The sequence below is a fragment of the Rhagoletis pomonella genome, unplaced genomic scaffold (assembly GCF_013731165.1).
Source record: "Rhagoletis pomonella isolate Grant_MI unplaced genomic scaffold, Rhpom_1.0 Rhpom_scaffold_00011, whole genome shotgun sequence".
Classification (NCBI taxonomy): Eukaryota; Metazoa; Arthropoda; class Insecta; order Diptera; family Tephritidae; genus Rhagoletis; species Rhagoletis pomonella.
Genome location: NW_023458565.1, coordinates 30,524,301 through 30,545,965, shown reverse-complemented (window position 1 = coordinate 30,545,965; position 21,665 = coordinate 30,524,301). Strand labels below are relative to the sequence as shown.

General features: G+C 33.4%; 2 protein-coding genes across 2 annotated transcripts in view; one reads left to right on the top strand and one right to left on the bottom strand.

Moving 5' to 3' along the window:
- The window catches only part of LOC118746939, a 59,389-nt gene that overhangs the window by 10,275 nt on the left and 27,449 nt on the right, over window positions 1–21,665 (top strand). The window lies entirely within an intron of this gene.
- LOC118746941 (uncharacterized transmembrane protein DDB_G0289901-like) overlaps window positions 14,839–21,665 on the bottom strand; it is an 11,179-nt gene continuing 4,352 nt past the window's right edge. The window contains exons 4-6 of the mRNA XM_036480933.1: window positions 20,988–21,078; window positions 19,863–19,949; window positions 14,839–15,683 (exon numbers count right to left, since the gene is read on the bottom strand). Coding sequence (XP_036336826.1) covers window positions 15,564–15,683; window positions 19,863–19,949; window positions 20,988–21,078 — 298 coding nt within the window. The 3' untranslated portion in view covers window positions 14,839–15,563. The remainder of the gene's footprint in view (window positions 15,684–19,862; window positions 19,950–20,987; window positions 21,079–21,665) is intronic.

Genomic DNA, 21,665 nt, shown 5'->3' with positions numbered 1-21,665 from the left:
ACAAAATTAATATACCCTTGTGCACAAGTGCGCTCGGGTATAAAAAATATATATGAATGTTGTCTTGCAGGTTTCGGCAAGTTAAGTGCTGCAAACCTTATGCTTGCTCCAAAGAGGCCAATTCACGGATATTGTGTTCTCTGACGAGAAAAATTTCGCAATCGATAAACTCACACAATTTTAGCGTTTATTTGACCGAATGCACATATGAGCCTTGGAATGGCCACCCAAATTCCATGGAAATAAATCGTTCCTATAATTTAACCGGCAAAACAAAAACTAATTGGGAAAAATTATTTTTGTTTTTCTATATAATTTTTGGGAATATTTTTTCACGTGAAATTCGTGATACCGTCGATTGATTTTTAAGAATTCTATACCATTTCTATGAAAAGTTGTTTTTTTTTTTTCATATAAAACACATGGAAAACTTTGAGCGCTTTGAGCGAACTTTAAATATTTTTTGATTTCAAAATAAAAAATAGTGGTATGTATATTTCTTTCGGTATAGAACAATCCTAGGGATTTACTTTTTCACTGTCTCAACCTTCTTATCATTGAGTCTGGCAAAAAAACAATAACTCGCTCCGCCACTTTTTAGAAGCACTGTTAATAAAATGGTGGGTCTCTAAGTCATCACCAAAAGGCATATTCTGCATTAATTATAAACATTTTGTAACCGGTAAATGAATTACAACTTTGCCTAAAAATATGCAACGTCTTCAAATAAATATTATTTACCATTTTTGCATTCGATTTTGAAATTCTTCGGCTTTGATGTTGCATAATTTTAGGCGCATTGTCTGTTCATTTAGAATCCCACTGTTGGGCTGGTATGCAACGACGTCAGCAGCCGAATTCCAACATTCGGTAGCTAATTTTGATCGCCAAAAAGCTCCAAAATAATATCAGGCGCCCCTAAAAACATGCAACATCTAGTTACATGCCCCTCCTACTGCCAGATTTGGCTTCTGACACATTGTATCAGTTACTTGTCCATGTTGTATATTGTTGTTGTTGTTGATGTTGTTGTTGTTGTATACTTTACAGCCCCACTGAGAATTTTGGCGACGAATTTTCAGCGTAGCGATTATCAGAATTCGACTGCAGGATTTGTTTTGAAAGGACTTTGAAATCGATATTTTGTAAATTTTTCATTAAAAGTACAGTACCTATTCGTCCATGTGTACCAAATATTCAAATAGTTTTCAATTCTACAAAATTCCATCTTTTATTTGATGCCCACATTGTTATTCAACATTGAATTGAATTTTTTGAAATATTTTTTTTCCTGATTATTGGAAAAGTTATTGGAAGTTTCAAAGCCCCTTAACAAAAATCCTGATGAAAAACTAAAAACGCAGTTTCTTTATATTTACGCCCTAGTTTCGCGTGTGTATTGATTTTTTTGTGTGTATTTTTTTATTATTGCTGCATAAAAATAACGAAAATATACATATACCTTGTTTCTACCGACACATAAAGCGCTTTGACTCAGTTCGCAGTGATTCGAAACGTATGTATAAACCAAATTTCAGTGCGCTTTGAAATTCAAAAAAGTACCGTTTTCACAAATCCAACCAATGGTGCAAAACCGCTGAACCGAAGCGACCAAATTTTTCAGCCGGTTCACGTTCCTGGTCGAAATTACAGAGAAAATAAATATTCTTGTTTTTGTAGGTATGCACTTTATGTATTTAAATAATCATTTATGCAGTATGTTCTTTATGTACTTTTATGCGCGCAAATTTGCCGCAATGCCGATGCAATGAATATGTAGTAAAAATGTATGCATGTATGTTTGTAAGTATATAATTATAACATTTTATTCATTTACGAATTAACAACAAATCGATTTCGACATACATACATACTTGGAAATACATACACATTAAAATGCTTAGCAAATTGTTTTTCTCGTGTCTCTCTGTGTGTATACATAGTATGAGCTGGTATTATAATATATGTATGTGTATTAGTGTTTAATTTGAATTGATGTTGTTTAGTTGATTTCATTAGTGGCTAAATTTGTTTACATTTTGTATAATTCTATTTTTTGTTTAACATATTGTAGTTTTTTTTTTTCGTTATTAAGTTACATACATTAGATTTGATACGATACAAACACATAGTATGTAGGTAAAAGTATATATGTATATGCACGTACGTCTATATAATTTTTTTTTTGCCTTAATGAATGTGTGTAAATTTACTTTAATAGAATCTAGATTTCTTAATTTTTTATTTCCTTTTGTCTAATATCATCGGTGTGATAATCGCAATAAATGTATGTATGTTTGTTTGTATGTATGTATGCATGTGGTATATGAGCCTGTGTGTGGTGTGTGTGTGTTTATTATTAAATGATCGCCTAAACGCGTTTAAAAACTTCAAACAATTAAATTTATGTATGCATGTATGTATGTATTTATATATATATATATTTATACGTATGTACGTTTTATATGTATGTATGTATATATGAAATATTGTAACGCAGTGCTTGACACTAGGCTAATAAAACTTAAAACAGTCATAAAGTGTAATAAAACATTTTAGTGTTTTTCTTTTTTCTTTTACATTATTGTACAATCCAAAATATCAAATCCTGCAGCCTAAAAACAAACGGCACAAACACAAGCACATATTTTCTTTTTCTACAGTGACGCTATATAAGAATATTTCTAATCTAAGTTTAGGCTTTTAGTTAAGACCTTTTCTTGCTATGCTGCAGTTTTATTTTTAAATTAAAAAATAATAATAATAATCATAATAATAATAATCATAATAATAATAACTTTCTGCTCGTATAATAGCGAATTTGTTTAGGATTGCTTTTTGTTGTTATTTGTTCTTTTCTTTCAAATTAACATTAAATTTGCATTGTAACTCTGTAAATTTAATTTAAAATTAATTTCATTTACTTAATTTACTAATTACTCTAATTAGCGCTCCATTTTCCTCTTTAAGGCGTTGATTCTCCGTTTTGTAAACTTCCAATTGCTGTTAGACGAGAAAGAAAGAGAAAAAAAAATCGAAACTGTTATTAGAACAAGCTCGAATTATTTCTATAAAACACATTTATATAATAACAGTTACAATATATTAAAGTACAGTAATGCCATATTTGGGGGAAAAAAATTAACGAAACGTCCATAAACTTCAAAAATTTACTATGCAAATAACGAATATATAGTGAATAAGAAACGGCATTGCGAATGAACGAGCGGCGAGGCGAGCGAGCATTGGGTTATTTAGCGATAATCGTGACTAAAAATTAGCAATAGTTGCAACAAACTTTGAACTTTATATTATGCAGTTAAATAGAAAAGTAGGATAAGATTAATATAGAAGGTAGATACATCAACTTTTTTGGTCATTTTGTTAAGATAAAAAAAAACAAAAAAAAGGTCCGAAAAATAGTGCCAGAACCCATACCGGTCTTACTGGCTCTTTTTTTTTTCAAGATATATGTATGTATGTTATGTATTCATGAAAAAGGGTGAAATACGCAGCTCCACAAAAAAAAAATAAAAAAATAAAAATTAACAAGTAAGAAAGTCTAAGTTCGGGCGGAGCCGAACATTAAATACGCGGCAAAAGTATTAAATATATAATTTTCACCAGTGGGCGGTGCCATGCCCATTTTGCAAAATTTTATCATAAACGTATTTCTTGGTAAATAATTGTTGCAAGCATCAATTTTGAATAAACATTTACTGATTTATCGAAGATTTCGTATTACTCCAAACTACCGTTATATGGGATGTAGGCGTGGTTATTGTGCGATTTTAAAAATTTTCGTTCATTTGGTATGCTGCACTAAGGCCCAAAAACTGTGCCTAGCTCGAAAGAAATTGGTGCAGCGCACAGTGGTTCGGATCGCAAATCTAGCTGGACGAAACTATTTAAACAAATACTCGTTCATGGATCTTTACTCCACTTCTTACCTAGGGGATTTTTGGGTCGCTGATTACGAATCTGAAGTCACTTATTAAAAATTCAAAATGGCGGATCCAATATGGCGGACGAAAATTTAAAAAAATCGGTAGATTTCTATGTAACTGGGTATCTGGGGGTTTTCTGGGTTGCTGATTACGAATCTAAAGTCATTTACTTAATTTACTTTATTTACTTCGGAACGAGCATTTTCATCAGATATTTCTTTCAATTTACTAATCACATAATCACGGACACCTTGTTGTCTTTTAGAAGTTTCAGCAACACTTCTCCAAATGTCAAACAACTCACTTCTTAAGATTTGATTTACCATGACTCAAATTTAAGATCACAGCAAGAAACACAAATAAATTTCAGAAAAAATTTTATAACAGCGTTTAAAGATTTGCATGCCTTTAATTTCAGAAAGGAGAAAATTCGCGAGTTACTATTTTTTTTTAACAAACCAAAAACATAACCAAAGTTTTTATAACTCCAAGTATTTTTCTGTTTTAACATACAACCCCTACCCCCCTGGACTTTCGATCCCGATTCTTTTTGCCTGTTACAAACAACCGTTATGTAAACAAAGTGCGCTCGGGTATAAAAATACTACCAGAACCCAGACCAGTCTTACTAACCATACGTTGTTGGAGACGCTGAAACCAAATATAAGGTTGGAATTTGCGGGATTGGGCTATTGTTCGTAGGTTTGGCCTTGATCGTGATCTAATTCAAATTCGCAAAAACCTATATGTATCTGGTATAGTCCATTAACGACGGATGCTATATGTTTGACTTTGAACTGAACTTGATCGTAACCTTATGGTTGACGCTGAATTCAGATTTAGCAATAATTTAAACCTATAGGCACCCTTACTTAGTTTGTTAGCGATTGATTTTGTAGGTATGACCTTGGACCGACCTTGATGCTGACCTGATGGGGACAAACGGACACCTGCTTTGGATTCAGCGACGCCAAAAACCCTTCTGTGTTGCAGGCTTAGACGAGTTTGAGAAATTCTTGTCAATTGTTCAGGTTAAAAGTATTACCCTAAATACGTGGACAGTTTGATAAGTCAGTGATTCTTGAATAAATTTCTTTTTCGGCAAAAAAGTGTTTCAATTTCTCTACATACGTAGTCTCTTTTTAGCTGTATATACAGATACATGTAGTTCAGCGATTTTTTTTTTTAATTCTTTTTAGCGCTTCCAAATAATAGCTTTTCTCAATGATCTCAAAATAGGCGTATTTCTTTAGCGACCTCTTTATTCGATTTAATAGTCGCAGTGGGTTAAATGTGCAGCATATGTTGGCTGATGGGGGAACAATTCGTAACCTAATTAAACAGTTTTGACAATGCGACTGCAGTCGTGCGCATGCGTGAATTTTCTTGAAGGAAGAAACTTTTTTTCCGCCAAATGTGGCCGGTTTTACTTTAAGCCACTTTCAATATCTCTTGGTCCACAGTGTAATGCATGATAAAAACATTACAAGGTAAAATCATTGAGAGGCAGTCTGACGTTTGCCAACAATATAATTTTAAAATTCGAGCTCAGGCTCACACACACATTCTCATTTTTAATCTCAAACAACAACAATTGTGAACAATTTCATTTTTTTATTTTCAATTTTATATGATTTTAAAATGTTTGAAAACGTCAGAAAAAAATCATGGCCGACGAATTGAGAGAATGGTTTTACCTTCTAATGTTTTTATCATGGTGTAATGTATTGGATCGAGGTTTACAAAACGGTGCAAAAACTCCTCCTCACCAAAATTTACGAAGTTTTCTTATTCGCTTTGGCTGACAAACACAAACAAAATGACATATATAGATTGCTCAAAGTCTATTAATAGCTGTCAATTGACAGCAGTAGTGTTGAATTTAAGGTTACTAGTTATTGAATAAACTGCCAACGAATGGGTTCGGTCGCACAACAGTTCCGTCCATTAGCTCGGATTCGGTTTCGGTTTCGATTTCGGTAAATATAACCGGGTATTTGCCGAACGTCCCAAGAGGAGTATTTAAATATCAAATATTGATCCCAATTAAAATGTAAACTCTCCTAATTTACACTTGATAACTTCGGTGATAAGTTTACTTTTATTGATTTAATAAGTCTACAGAAAATTGTATTCTTACTTTTCATCTACAATCACATAAGCGGTTCAAAATGGTTTGACAAACCCCCCCTATTCTAACGAAGTCACAAAACTCTTACTGCGCTCGAAAATATACCACAAAAATTAGATTTTAAATGCTAAGGAAATGCACACAAATTTAAATTTTTTTTTCTTTGTAGCGGCATACTTTGAATTCACAATAGTGATGCGCACATAAGCGAGAAGCACATAATTTATGACCAGGTTCGGGGAAGAAATAATACTTTTTTTTGTCAAGATTTAATAACATTTTATGTATATTTAGAGCTTAAACAGTTGGAATTCGCGAGATCATCCACTTACCAGATGGAAAGATCTTGAAATTTATATGTACGACCGTCACACTTGTATTTTATGTACATACATTAGACCGAACCACCTTACAAAGAAAATAAAAAAGTTCGCCGCACAACCCGAGTTCGAAGTATTTTTGCAAAGAAACTTCGATTCTTTATTTTTTTTTGCCGAACCTTCCTTTCCGTTTTACGTTTTTCGGTAATACCTTCACACGACAATAAATAATATTTTATTTTTTAAAGTTCTACTGGAATAGTCATGATACTTTCCCAGCAAAAGTTTAATGCTTTTTCGTGAGCTTTAATTTACTGGCATTAGGTTGGTACGTTAGGGTGATAAGAACTGAGATCCGGTGGGGTCGAGGTCAATGAACTTTGGAACAAAAAATTTACATGACAAAAATATGTAAAAGGCGAACCCTGCGTGCGGGCAAAAAAAATGTTTTCCGATACGGTCTAATGTATATACCTACATAGATATGCATGTATGTATGTCGGTAATGAAAATATGCTTATATACAGTATACAGCATATACATACATATGTATACAGCAATTTATTAACTATGAATTTTTCTTCAAACCCATTTACTAATGTGCAACCACACAACGCTAATTAAATACATATAACCCAATTAAATTGATAAACAATAAACAAAAAAGCACATTAAGATGAACAGCATGCAAATGAACGTCGAACGAACGGAACGAACTGAAGACGTCATGCAAATAGAAATAATAAATCAAGTGTTTGAAAGTTTTGCAAAGTATACATATGTTTTTGGCACCATACTACACAAACATTGCAGTAATGATAGGTGCAGAATAATAAAGAGGCAAATGATGGCATGACGAGTGCGCAGGCAGCCGCGGCGTATGAGCAACGAGTGAAAAAGAAAACAATAGCCAAGTGCGTCGATTATGTGGATTAAATGAGCAGAGGAGAGGTAAGCGAAGTATAGGGAGAAAATAATCGATTTAGTAAAGGGCGCTTAGAGATGATAACACTGTAAGACCTTTTTTTTTGGGAATTTATTTATCAAACCAAGTTTCTCTGAAAGTTTGGATTTTAAATATATACGTATAGATATCGTCGATGTTTCCTCACATCGACCAGTTACATAACCGCCTAAATCGCCGTTGTGGCAAAAACGATATTTGGTAACCTTGAACTCCAGGCATCGAGATTCATGCATAAAAATCTTAAAATCGTTACTAAAACAACAGATTTGTAAAATAATAGCTAGAGAAAATATCGCCTATCATCATAAATTTATTTTCTATATACAATCCAGACATTCAGAAAAACTTGGTTTCACCAATTCCCCAGGCACTGCCGAATAGTGTAATGAGTTTAAGGATTTAATTCGATTCAGAGAATGAGTGAGGAGTTAAAATGTGCGAGAAGCAAATGGTTTGTAAGAATTAAGGATACTGCTGAGTTTCGAGAAATCGACGAAACTATTTCAGTTCATTGGAAAGCTTTTGCTGATTATACGAGATATTAAGGGCATTAGGGTGGCCCTTAAAATTATCAAAACGATGGAGAAAAATTAAAAACTACCAGAGTTTTAAATAATTGAGTGGTGCTCCCTAAAATTTAGATTTTGATATTTTAAGGACCGCCCTATTAAGTATCATTTGGACTAGTAAAAATTATTGAGAAATCAGCTTCAAGACATTAGATTAACTGACACTATCGGCGAATGCGAATCTGTACGAAAACATAAAATTCGGGTTTGGATCCCCTAAACTAGGGAAAAATGAATTTAAGCTGCTTTTCGCAGCCAATCGGGGAGCTATACGAGCCGCAGGTACGCCACTGCCGGTTCTTGCATGTTGCTCGAACAAGGAATCGAACTTAGGTGCTGTGCTACCCGGTGAAACAACTCTAATCCCAGATTTTTATCTACCTAACCAAATACTGCCAGTCAAGTATTTTCCTTGAAATCTAATTTTTGTGCGGTTACAACAATAACTACAACGCACCTCTAGAAAATTACTTGGCTAAAACGGCCGCCAATCTCTCTCATTGAAGAAGATGCAGTCAAAACTCGATAGTCCTGACTAATAATTGCAAAGCCGATTCGAATATCCGAAACATTGGATTAATAAATAGCTTAGGAATATGAAAGTTTGAAACGCAATTTTTTTGTAAAAAAAAATTGAATATTTAATTTATGAGAGACTTGTAAAATGACATATTAAAGTCAATGCAACTAATTTTTAACAAAAAAAAAATTATTCAGGCCGATTCTGAACAGAAACTCCACGGGAGTTTTCTCTCTTTTCCCTTTACTCCTATCATGAACAAAAATTCCTTGAGGATTTTTTATACTAAATGGCGGAGTTGAGCTCTCAAAAAAGTGTCAAACAGTGTCCTCCCAAGATTTCGGGGAAAATGCTACTCCTGGGAGTTAATTATTGGGGGATTCATTTCTCGGGAGAAACAAATTTCCGGAGAACAAACTCCCCGGGAGTATTAAGAATTGGCCTGATAAATTTTTTCGTTTGATCACAAACTGATAAATATGCACACTTTCGCTGAGTTGCGATTCGTACCGTAAAGCCGGATTCATCCCCTTAGTTCAGAATTTTTTTCTAATTCACTCATCCTCTATTACGAAGAGAAAGTTCTGAAGGAAGGAAGAGGAAGTTCTGAAGATTATTCCATGATAAAAATATAGTAAGGTAGAACCGCTGAGAGTCACTTTTAAAATTCTTGACGTTTCCAAACAATTTAATTTTTAAATTTACTCACAAACTCAAACACACATTTTCATTTTCAATCTCAAGCAACAACAATTTCGTACAATTTCAATTTTTTATTTTCACTTTTATATGATTTTAAAATGTTGGCAAACTTCAAAAAAAAAATCATGGCCGACAAATTGAGAGAACGGTTGTACCTTGCTATGTTTTTATCATGTATTATTCATTAATTCAATAGTTCTTTGAACTTTTCATGCTGTCAAAATTACAACTTACACCGTTGCTAAAATTAATAAAATTTAGTTCTTAATTGGAAATTTTAATGGCATTTTCTTTTCTACAAAAAATGTTGCCTTATCAGTGACCTCTACGTACAAATACTAAGGAGAGGGCAATGAAAGAGAACCATTTTTTTGTAGAAAATAAAACGCCACACATTTTAATTTTTCTCTTTTGAATCATTTTTAATAAATTTTACAATTTTTAGAATCAAAGTTCATCACACACATGGAATAAAAGTTCTGAACTAAAACAATGATTCCGCCTCGATAGTTCGTTAAATTACCGTTACAAAATTTATTGAAAACATGAGCAAAGTATACGATTCGGATTATATAATTGCAATTAATTCGGATTACTGAGCAGCTGAGCAAGCTGTTAGAAAAGCGATTCGTATTACCGAATATTCGGATTATCGGGTCGACGAACTATCGAATTTCGTCTGTATTAAAAACTCGTTCGCAATGACAAAATTTCGCCAATCTTGGTGCTAGGTTCTTGACAGAAAAATACTTACTACTCCTTCAAGATAGTACAATAAAGCACTCGGCTTCATTTTGATTTTTCCCAGCGAAATTCGGTCATATTTTCAGAAAAAAAAACACCTTCTACTTCTCTCGAAGTCCGCAAAACCGTTAGATCCCGTCGTTTGTTCGAAAAAATCAAAACACACACCATAAATTGTGGCTGAAGCTTGGCAAAACACCAAAAACTTGGCAAAATACAAAAAAGGAACTCATGTGAAAGCCAAAGTGAGGTAGAAATGAAAGAATTCTGACTTTTCTGAGTGACAGCGAAACCGCAATTCCACTTTTTTTGGATTACAAATTTTAAAATGTGTTTGTTACTACCAGTCCGTGTCGGAAAATGAATGCGTTATCGAGAGTTTTAAAGAGGCTGGTCAGACGTTACAATGCAATATATTTTAGAAAGGAAAAATGTGTTTGTTACTACCAGTCCGTGTCGGAAAACGAATGCGTTATCGAGAGTTTTAAAGAGGCTGGTCAGACGTTACAATGCAATATATTTTAGAAAGGCTGTCAAAATGCGAAATTTCAGAAAGCATGAGCAGTCACACCTTGCATGCAAATTGTCTTTGGAAAGAGTTTTTTTTTGCTTCCGAAAGGCGAAATTTCTTCTGACAATTTCTCTCGATACTAAAATGCAACCCTGAGCCGCTTTGCCGGTTGTTATCATAGAAGATTAATTTATTATTCATAATTAAACAATTAAATTCCAAAAAATAATTAATTAAAATCATTTCTTATATTTTGTTCAAAATTTTGCGTTATTATTTCTCACAAACTCGCGATCAGTATCACACGACAACACTCGATTAGCTTGACAGCACTTGCAGCAGAAATAAAAATTGCTAGTACAGCACGAGCAAGCGCTGAAATATATTTTCGAAATCGGTTTTCGCTCTTTCAATTGCAGTCACATCTTGCAACTTTTATTTCTGAAATAGATTTCCGAAATGTGACAGAAAGGTCTTTCTGGCTGTTCACACATCGAAATAAAATTTCTCGTTCTCAATTTGACAGCGAATTGCGTGGAAAAGTTGGGAATATTGCCACGTCTGACACGCTCTTTACATACCCGGCTAATCGAGTCTATATGGCAACATAAATTGCCTTGAAAATCATAATCGTACTTTGCTCTCGCTAGCTACCAGAATACAAAGAGGAGGAATGTGACGTGAAAATAAAGAGGCATGACTCGGGGATCAATCGCAAGGGAACATGCGAATAATTCCTATTTTTATTATTTATATGGAATGAACAGTTCCCTTTTGTTCGACCATTTTTCTATGGAGGAGGTAGAGGGTTAAAATATGCCCGCATGTGGTTTTCCATTAGATCAGACGTGCCATTCCTCACGGGTCGGCGGCTAATTGATCTCTAATAATACCCGTGTGGGATTAGTTGCGACTAATTAATGCCCAATGCAGACTAATCCCGGAAGCCTGTTATTATACTAGACGCAAATGACAATGATTTAAAAAAACTTTTAGAAAATTTCTATTATCCTTTTTTTTTTTAATAGATAAAAATTAACCCACCAAGTTGTTGTGTATGTGCCATTCTCACCCATTTTTTTTTAAGACAAATATGTTTATTTGTTTGTTGTATGGAATTTTTAAATAATCACAAAACGAACGTAAATAAATAGTATGTACGTATTTTCCAAACAAATAAAGAAACACAAATGTTATTGTAGAAGAAAATGTTTATAGAAAATTTTAGTCGATAGAGAAGAAAATTTCGCATAAATTCGAACAAATGCAAAAATGAAACAAACAAAAAGTGAACCATTTTCCAATACGCATACAAAAACAACGAAACAAAACAAGACAAGAATGTTTTTTGGAACAAAAATATTTATTTTTCATTTACGATATCAATATCAATTTATTTATTAATATAATATAGATTTGCACAAACTAAATTATGCTTATAATCAACGGTTTAACAAGGATTAAAGAACTGTCACTAAATTTACACTTTCGGTTTAATATTTGTTTATTATGACAACATTCAAGAGTTATGCTTGCAAAAAAGTATTGCAAAAAGTGTGACAACTCGGGTATTACAAACTTTTCTAAAAATGTAAATCTAACCTTGGTTAACAGCTTACCTTTAAGGAAAGTTTACGGCGCCGAAAAGTGAAGCAAATGAGACCTCTAATTGGTGAGTGTCTAATCAAAACATGATATTTCTATTTTGATTAAGCAGGGTTCACACGATCTGTACATTTGTACAGATTTGTACATTTTGGCAGTCACAGAATGGTGTTGTTGAGAAATTTGAATTCAGCCCAACAAAAGTATTTCCGGACAACAACACTCTGTAACTGCCAAAATGTACAAACCGTGTGATCCCTGCTTAAGACACTCCTCAATTACTCAACCAACCACAAACAGTTGACCAAACAATGAATGACGAATTTCTATGATCGGATTCAACCTTTTTTTTATTTCTTAAAACCAAGTTTCATCTATGAACTTTTGCAAGCGCTCGAACTACATATTTACCGAAGCATTTTTGCCACTGAGATTGATGTACCTTCAAATCACTGAACACTTCAGCGGCTACTTGGGGCAATGAATAAGTTAATTGCGCCCCAATTTTTATTTGCGGGCTTAAAATAAAGTATGCATGCAAAATCAGGGCTGTATGGACGATGGCCCATCAACTCAATATTCTCGCTGGTCAAGTAGGCGATTTCTTGAGCCGATTTGCGATATTTGGCATTTTTGAGGTGAAGAGTGGTTTTGGTTGAAAATTTGCAGAGTACTTAACGCCTATTGTCAAGAGTTATTCGTCGCTTGATCTTCAGGCTGGATCCAAGATATACAAATTCATTACTTCAAAGCTACATATACATAACTACCAACAGTGACGTGTGTGCCAATACGTGAAGACTATTTGAGTGTTGCTAGGAGGTACTTTGTTTGGCTTGTCCTCATTTACCGCGGACCAGACTCCCCTGCCTGATTGCTGGAAAATGCTGCACGGATGGCCCGTGTGTTGAGGCTGATGATATCAATATCAACTGCATACACCAGGCGCATCATAATTTTGTTTTATTCAGATGGGCAGCTCGTACTTACTACGCTTTCCCACATCGAATTGAAGAAATTGTCAGATATTCCCCTTTGTATAAAACTTCGTTTGGTCTCTAACCAAACGGAGAGGCTTTTCCCCAATTTCGACGAAGCTGCTCACCATCACTCTGCAGATTTAAAGTCGTCAAAGTTGGTGTGTGTCAAATTTCTTATCTTTTCCCCAGTATTTGACGAACTGCAAAAATCTAGTCTATGATGGATTTTCTAGATCTGGAGCCACGCTGATAAGGCCCAAACAGTTGTTTTCATAAGGGGTTTTTCACACAGCACCGTCCATACAAATTAGTGATTTAAAATTTATCAAAGGTTTACATAATTTATGAAATCATAAATTTGTATGGACACTTTTTGTGCGTATTTTTACTTAAATGCTCATAGCTTCTAGAATTATTATACAATTTAGATAAGTAGGGTCTTATTGTATTTTAAAAAAGAGCATACTTTGACGTTCTAGAAAGAAATCGGAAGTAAACAAGTCATTTTTGCTGCACCGCAAGGATTTTTTTTTAAATTTCTTTTATTTTATTAAAAATCAGGCCACAGCCGATAAATAAATGTTGTTGTTCACGCTTGCCTGGTTATCAGGTTATCTGGTAAAAAATAATTTTTCTGCAGTGCACTTTGTTGTTGTATAACAATAAAATACACTATAGAAAAATTATTTTTATTTTGTAGTGTATTTTATTGTTTTAAACTGAATAAAAAATATAACCACACAACCAGGCAAGTGAAAGTAAATTTTTATGCAGGGCCCAAAAAATACATATTTATATAGTTTGTTGCTTAATATTTGCAGCATGATGTATGGTATGTATGTAGATCTTCTAAGGCTCGCTAGAATGATTTTAATTCAAGCGAAGAGGGCGGGCGGGTCCATGAGTGAATTTTCTCCATACATCCAAAAGCCCACCTATTGATGAGGGTTAAAATGTTCCACATAAATGTTCTCCATCGTATTTTACATAAAACTGCTAAACACATTGTATGTCTAAAATGTAAGGATTACATGGTTTCCTATGCCCATTTCCCATGCATGCAGAATATGCAAAAGGGAGAACTTTAGCCCCACTAAAATATCTAACACGTAAACTTTCAAAACGCCGATACACGTATATGGTTTCTTGGCCCCATCTACTAGAATCCGTTATCAGAACATTGTTATTTGCTTGCTGTTAGATCCCTATTTGATATGCATTTTTTTGCACTTTTCTTTTCTTTCGTACTTTCACTAAAATCACAGTTCTTTCACATTTCCTTTATTAATTTTTATTACACTACTTATTACTTTTTACCCACAAATGTCATGGGTAGCGAAAGAAGAAGCCCTTCAATTTGTGCCATTCCATACAAAAAAGAAAAGAGAAAGGAATGTAGAGTGGAAGGCCTCTTGACTCTCAGGAAGGCTTTTGGAAGCGATTTTTACTCTTGAAATTATCTACTGAGTTGTATTCTATCATTCTTGTTCAACTTCCTATCAGTCACACTCTGCAATGCTTAAATGTACCAAAAGCAAATCTTGAATATTGTCTATTTGGTTTGTGTCTCAAATATTAATATCATTCAAGTCAACAAGAAAACTATACCGGCGTAAAATCGGAGCAAGCAGAACCATCAGCCAATTTTGTTGATCATCGAGGATTTCACATCGAAATTCCGAATATTTTTCCAGAGCGCTTATATTGAACACTTAACTGTCAGTGGGATAATTATTTGGATATTTTTTTTTTTAATATTTGTTCTAATTGCATGATGAGATATATATTACTTTATTAATTTATTGTTATCTAACATTTCGCTCAATTAAACACTTTTCGCAAAGTTTTAGGTTATTTTTTATTCGATTATTGTGCAGTTATGATATGCAAGCAATATTAAATGTACTTTTAAATACATAAATCTATGTGTATGTATATTGGTAGAGCAATGAAAGCTGCGTAATCGTTCCGACGGTTTTCAAAGTCAGCGCGCGTACGTTGTAGCTTGGCAAGAGGCATACAAGCTTATTAACACCAACATTTTTTTTTTATGCTCCTAATCCAGTTGATATCCATTGTGGAATTGTGCAATAACAGTTTATAAATTTCCAGTGTAATCATTGCTGATATGTTTGCTGCCTATGCTGATAGAACCGGAGCCAAGAAGTGGCAATTTTTCCAAAACTTCAGCATCTCGACACGAGTGTTCATTCATTTATTTGTATGTAGTATAGTTTATACTACACAGCTCCCACTAAAAGCTCTCTTAGGAAGCTTCTTTCCACCAGCGTCATTTTCTTTGCAGCACAAAAATTATCCAGTTCAATACGAGTTTAAATACTGTAAGCATTACTCGGCACCAGAGTTATACGCCGTCTCTCGAAACACTTGCTTTTATGTAGTCTCTTTTTTTTTGTTCTTCTAAACACTTATCTTTAACAATAGTATGTATGTACGTGTGTATATGCGCATATGAATTATGTATATATATATTAATAATTTTTCATTTACTAATTTCCTTAGTTTAAGAGTATTATTTTTGATTTGATTTCATTTTATTTTTAAAATTATTTTGATTTTTTAGCTAGTTGACTCTGAGCTGAGGAGGTCAACTTGGATACGACACGCGTGAGAGCACGATTCTCCGCACGCAAACGCTCATTCTCAGTCTTAAGCTTCTGCAATAGCTGCAAATGACACAAAAGCAAAAAAACAACAACAAAAAAAGTGATGGAGAAAAAAAGAGAGAAGAACAAGACGTATAAGAGAGCATGGTAATTAACAAATTTCGTTTTCGTTTGATAATGAAAACATGAAATGTGACGATGATTTTGGGACCAACTACATACAATGTATAACAATTTTTTGGATTTTGGATTCTTGTAAATGTAGTGGGCAAGTATGCAGCGGGAACAACACAAAGTTCATTCTGAGGTGAGCATGAAAATTATGAAAATATAAAATGTGAACGAACAATGGGAACAATATGAATGCGAGTAGAGTTGACAGTGAATGAGGTTCGTGAGGATTATTAAGTTCACGAGTGAGCAACGAAAGTACTTGATGAAAAAGCATATTTACAAGTGATTTCACTGTGACATGTATATGTAAGTGCATATGTTTGACAGCTTTAAAAAAAAGTAGCTATGATGACTTCATGAGCAAATGAAGAATTTTGAATGATGAAATGTAGATATAAAAAATGTCATGATGTATTTATGGTGGTATTGTACACGCAAAACACAGGAGTTTACAAAAGGCCTAAAATGTCAAAAATAATCAATGTATGTATGTATGTACAAATGTATATTTGCAAGTGAGGATCAGTTAAAGATCTCGTGGAAAAGATTAAATACATAATTAACAAAAATTACACTGCCAGTTAAAGATACAAAACAAGTAATTTTTAAACAATAAAAAGAAACAACAGACTTTATAAAAATTTAAACCAAATTAGTATGGGACCATCCTTAAGGTGCCACCAGTCCGATAAAAAAAAATATCCTGCAACATACATAAAAACAAATTCCGATGTATTGATAGCCTCCTCCTTTTTTGAAGGGTTAATAACTATCTAATTCGGGTATAAAAAACCTCTGTGATTTTCAAGATATTCAAATTCAATAAGTTTCGATTTATTCGATTCCGGTTAAGAGTTTAATTTTACATAATGCCATATTTCCACTAGGCTTATGCCGAATTTCCACTAGGCATTATAATGACAAAAAATTTATGCCATTTAAAAAATGCCATGTGTAAACACACATAATGACAAATTGTATGAACTTAATGGCACGGGTATTTAAAATGCCCAACATTTTCCTTAAAAATGTTGTCATTTAATGTCTAGTGGAAATTCGGCATTACTGTGACAATAAAAATTAGTAGCAGGTCATAGCTACAATCTGCGCAGCCTCAAAAGAGAAAAAAATTGCACATAAAAATCGAGGGTTATCCATATTGCCATCAAACTACAACCTTGCGTATTTGAAAATTCGAAATGGATAATCCTCTGCATTTCAAAAGGATCAGTAATGAATTTTGGAAAGTTTTTTCAAAGACTTTTTAAGGATTATATGAATTAGTTTTCTGTTTGGTTCGTAGTTGTTTCCTGGTGCAATCAGCTGATTTAAATAATTTATGGATGAAAGCATGAGATTCCGTATATATGTAACAGTGAGTGCGCACTATCACAAAATGTACAATCAAACCAAAACTCAATTTGGGTCTTTTAACCAAGTGCATTGAAAAATTGTGATTTTTCTACCCATATTTATAAATAAAACGAGATATTAAAAAAACCAACAATTTTCAGCAAAAGCAAAACATGAATATAATAAAATTATTATGCGGGATCTCCACTGGGCATTAAATGACAAATTCGGCATTATGAGGGATTTCCACGAGGCAATAAATATCGAAAATTTTAATGACAAAATTAGCATTCAAAATTACCCATGTCATAATGTTAATATTATTCGTCATTAAGTTTGTTTCCACATGTGATTAAATGTTGCAAACTCTCTCTTTTATTTCAGTGTCTAGTGGAAATCCCGTTTAGGTTTGTTTCCACATGGCATTAAATGGCAAATATTTTTTCTTTTTTCATTTCAGTGCCCGGTGGAAATCCGCCATTAGGTAAAAAAAAAATCAATGGAGATGGGAGCAGCAATTTAAAAACAAAATAAATAAACATCAAAAGCAGGGCAGGAGCTTTAACGAGAAAACACTAAAGCATACGACGATAGTCAACAAATAAGCAAAGCGATGGCTTGGACACTAATTTCACGAAACTCTAACTTTCTCTGCAAATATTTATCAATATTAAGTCCCCTGGCGAATTGATGTGAATCAGAGATGCTAAACAGACGAAACAAATAAAAAGCGATGGATGTCCAAAAAACCAAAATTGCGTCTTCGTTTATTTCGCGTGCAACCGATAAAGCGGTCCTTGTTGGGTGCGGGAGAAAAATTTCGTCCATCATTTAATGATCTGTGCCATTCCCCAGCTTATGCATATAACTTTCCCTACTACTTATGTATATAATCCTTATCTTCTCTTCTGGTTATCGTTATATCTAACAGTATGCACTTCACCTAGCTAAGTCCTGCGCTGTATCGTGTTTGAGCTAAATGCAAAAATGGTTCAGGACTGGTTGGAGTATTGGTTGCTTTACTTTGGCTAGATTATCTGCTACGTTCCTTTCCTCTAATCTAATCTAAGTTTATTATTGTACATTATCTAAGAATAGTCAGGACTTAACCTCAAATAATGAGAGGATCTTGTTAAGTTAACCTTTTCTTTGTGAAACAAATGCAATTAACTGAGTACAGTGTACCGTTTTCAGAAAAACGTCCATAGCTTTAGACTTTTACGGGATAGAAAACTTACACAGTCCTGAGAAGTACAGTTAATAAAACGAGTAATTCTTGTAGATAAACAATCAGAAAGTAACTTCGATGCGTTGAAACGGATGAATTTGCCATTTTTTGACCCTAACCTAAAATTTCCCAAAATCGTGCTGGAGCATTTGCAAAGCCAGATTCGTTTTCCGAGTATTTAAATCTTCAAGAATCACCCATAGCCGTTCTTGAAACTCGAAATGGTGAAATTTCGCTGTCCTGTATTACTTTCACGACCTCTCAACATCGATTACACCGCGCCACAGAGAATTTTGCACACGAAAACATCAATATAATCGCGAAACTAGGGGCCAACTATAGTAAAACTGCATTTAGTAAAATAGCATTTTGAGTTTTCCTTTTGACCTCAGGACTTTTCTAAAAAGGCTTCGAAATTTCAAAAAAAAATTTAAAAAAATTATTTTTTTTTGTGAACAAAGACGAAAAAGTATTGAAAAATGTCTTTTTAAAACTTTATTCTTGAAAATAGTAATTTTCGGGGACCGTAGCTGTTATCTGTATGATAAAAATTATAATTTAATCGTTAAAATTCGATTTTTATTTTTCTAATAAAATTTAATCGTTATTTTACGATTTTTATTCTTTCCATCGGTCATAAAAACACAGTTTCCACGGTTAAAATCGTCGAAAAAATCCAAAATAACAATTAAATTTTACCGAAAAAATAAAAGTCCAAATTTAAAGTACATTTATGTGCTTGACAATTTAGGCGGTCGGCACATATGAGGCTAAGCAACTTAAAGAATTACTTTTTAAAAAATTGGTCGACCACATGCTTTGCGAAATTAAAAAAAAAAATAAAAAATAAAAAAAATAAAAGAAAATAAATAAAAAAAAAATAAAATAAAAAAAAACTTAAAAGTAAAATCAAAAACAAACAATAAAATAAAAAAATGCATACATAGTAGAAATCAAATGTTCCAAACATTTTGATGTGATAACTGCTAAGAAATCCTTATGATTTACCAAAAAATTACATCAGCATACATCCAACTGAAAAAAAGTGTAATTGTGTGAATGCACTTAAAGCTTTTTACTTGGCTTTGGCAATAAATAAACCAGCAGCCTAGTTAATGCACTTTGCTGGGTGCACATATGTACATACTTAGATTGTACATTTGTATGCAATAAAAAAAAACATTTAAATCAAAATAAATATATACATACTTATTTAAGGTTTTTAGTAAAAAATTAGTATTCATTTTTTTGGTGTCTTTCATTATTCGGTTTAAGTGCGTGTACATAAGTGTGTGTCGGGAGGGCTGTTAAGTCACAAGAGCAGTTAGGTGTATTAAACAACAATCAACAAACAAAATTTGTTTTTTTTTTTTACTTTCATGAAAGTGTGTGTGTGTGTGTGTGCGTGTGTGAGGGCGGGTGGATGCACTTTGTATGCAAGTGTGCATGTTTGCGTGTATTTTGGTGCTTGCAATATTATTTACCTTTAACTCTTCTTCCATTTCGGAAAGTTTGCGTTCCATTGCTCTCCTTTCGCGTTTTTCGAGCTCTGAGAGTGAGTTTTTAGTTGTCTGCAAAAATTAAATTTGCGAAATTTTGTTTCGATATTTTCATATTTTGTGATTTTTGTTTATTTTTTTTTGTTTTCAAATTTAGAGATTAACATTTTTATGTAACATGTACAAATACACAGACATAAGTTGGATTAAGAGGCAGCAAGGAGCGTTTAGCGAAATTTATTCGTTTTATGATTTTATGTATGTACCTACGAGTAGTAAGTAGATGAGCGTGTGTGCGATTTTATATGCTTTCTGGCAGTTTAGAAAAAAAAAATAAATCATGTTAGCAAGAGTGTATTCGGGTGGATTAAGAGAGCAACTGGGCAGATAGTAAGTAAGTAAAGAGCATGGTGCAGAGTATGTTAGATGTGAAAGCATAGAATTGTGATTAAAAAGCAGCTGTAATTTATGCAAATAACATTGCTATGTACAAATGTTAACAGAATTAATTTTGGTGTTGTCTGTCGCTTAAGCGTTGCTTAGTCTGCGATCACTACGATCTCACTCTCTTTTTTTTCCTTTTGTGTTATATTCTGTATCATACAAATGTTGCGGTAGAAAAATAAAGAGTATCTATCTATCTTAACAGCGATTGAAAGAACGCGCGCAAAAAAAATTTTTTTTTTTATTCGTATTTTTTGTTTTATTTTCGCAATTTCTGAAATGTTTATTTTTCTCTCAACTGTTTATTTTTAATGCTTTACATTATTTCTGACCTATGTGTGTTTCTTAGCATGTTTTGTGTTATTATTTATTTTGCTTCGGTTTGAATTTTGTCTTTCGACAAATTTTATTAATTGCTTTTTTTTTTGTTAAGCGGAAAGTTGTAGATACATATTTGTATGTTCTTAGTATGTAGCAGCAGTTTATATTTGTTGTTGGCAGCGAGCAATGCACGTTTGGTATAATTTTTGAATTTTGATTTTGTCGACTTTTGGAATTGTATTTTGTTTCTTTCTTCCTTTATGTTTTTAGTTTTATGGATTTGTATATTCCATACCAGTTAACACTTTTTAGGTTAGGTACAAATAAAATAGATTTTATACTTACTGCGTTTGTAATTCTTTCGAGTGTTGCTCTACTTTGTACGATTTCTTCATCCTTCTTCTTTAATTGCTGTTTTAGTTTGTCGTTCTCCAATCTGAAATGGGGAAGGCGATATTTGTTGAAATCGATTTTAAGGCTCACAAAAAGTTAAATATGTGATATGTGATATGTGATGTGTGGTGGATGAAGACAGAAGTAAATACCACGCAGCCGATTCATGGGCAATTAAGTGGCAGATATTCTCGACAGAAAAGCGAGTTTCTCTGGCATTTATAGGCCAGAACCCTTTATCGGTCTGTCATAGTAAAAACCTCCCGGAAATATCAACGAGGAGAAGCGAAGCACTCATTCACCTTAGAAGGCACGAAGCACAGACAGTAACAAGAGTAGTAGTGACACGAACAAAAGGAAACAGTAGGGCACATTATATGCCACCGCGTAGCCCTTACCAGATCTAGACTTCTGTTATAATAGACCATTATCGGGCGCGGTAATTAGATGACCTGCTCACTACGGTACGAAAATAAGTGAATTTTATTTGTAAGATTTTTTTGAAGTGAAACTTCTTAATCGATTTCGGAGATGGTTGCGTTAAATATTTAACACCAAGCCATAAAATCTGTATCGTTCGTCGGATTTTCAAAAATGAGGTGTCACATGAAAGGCCTTGTCCTTCGGGTG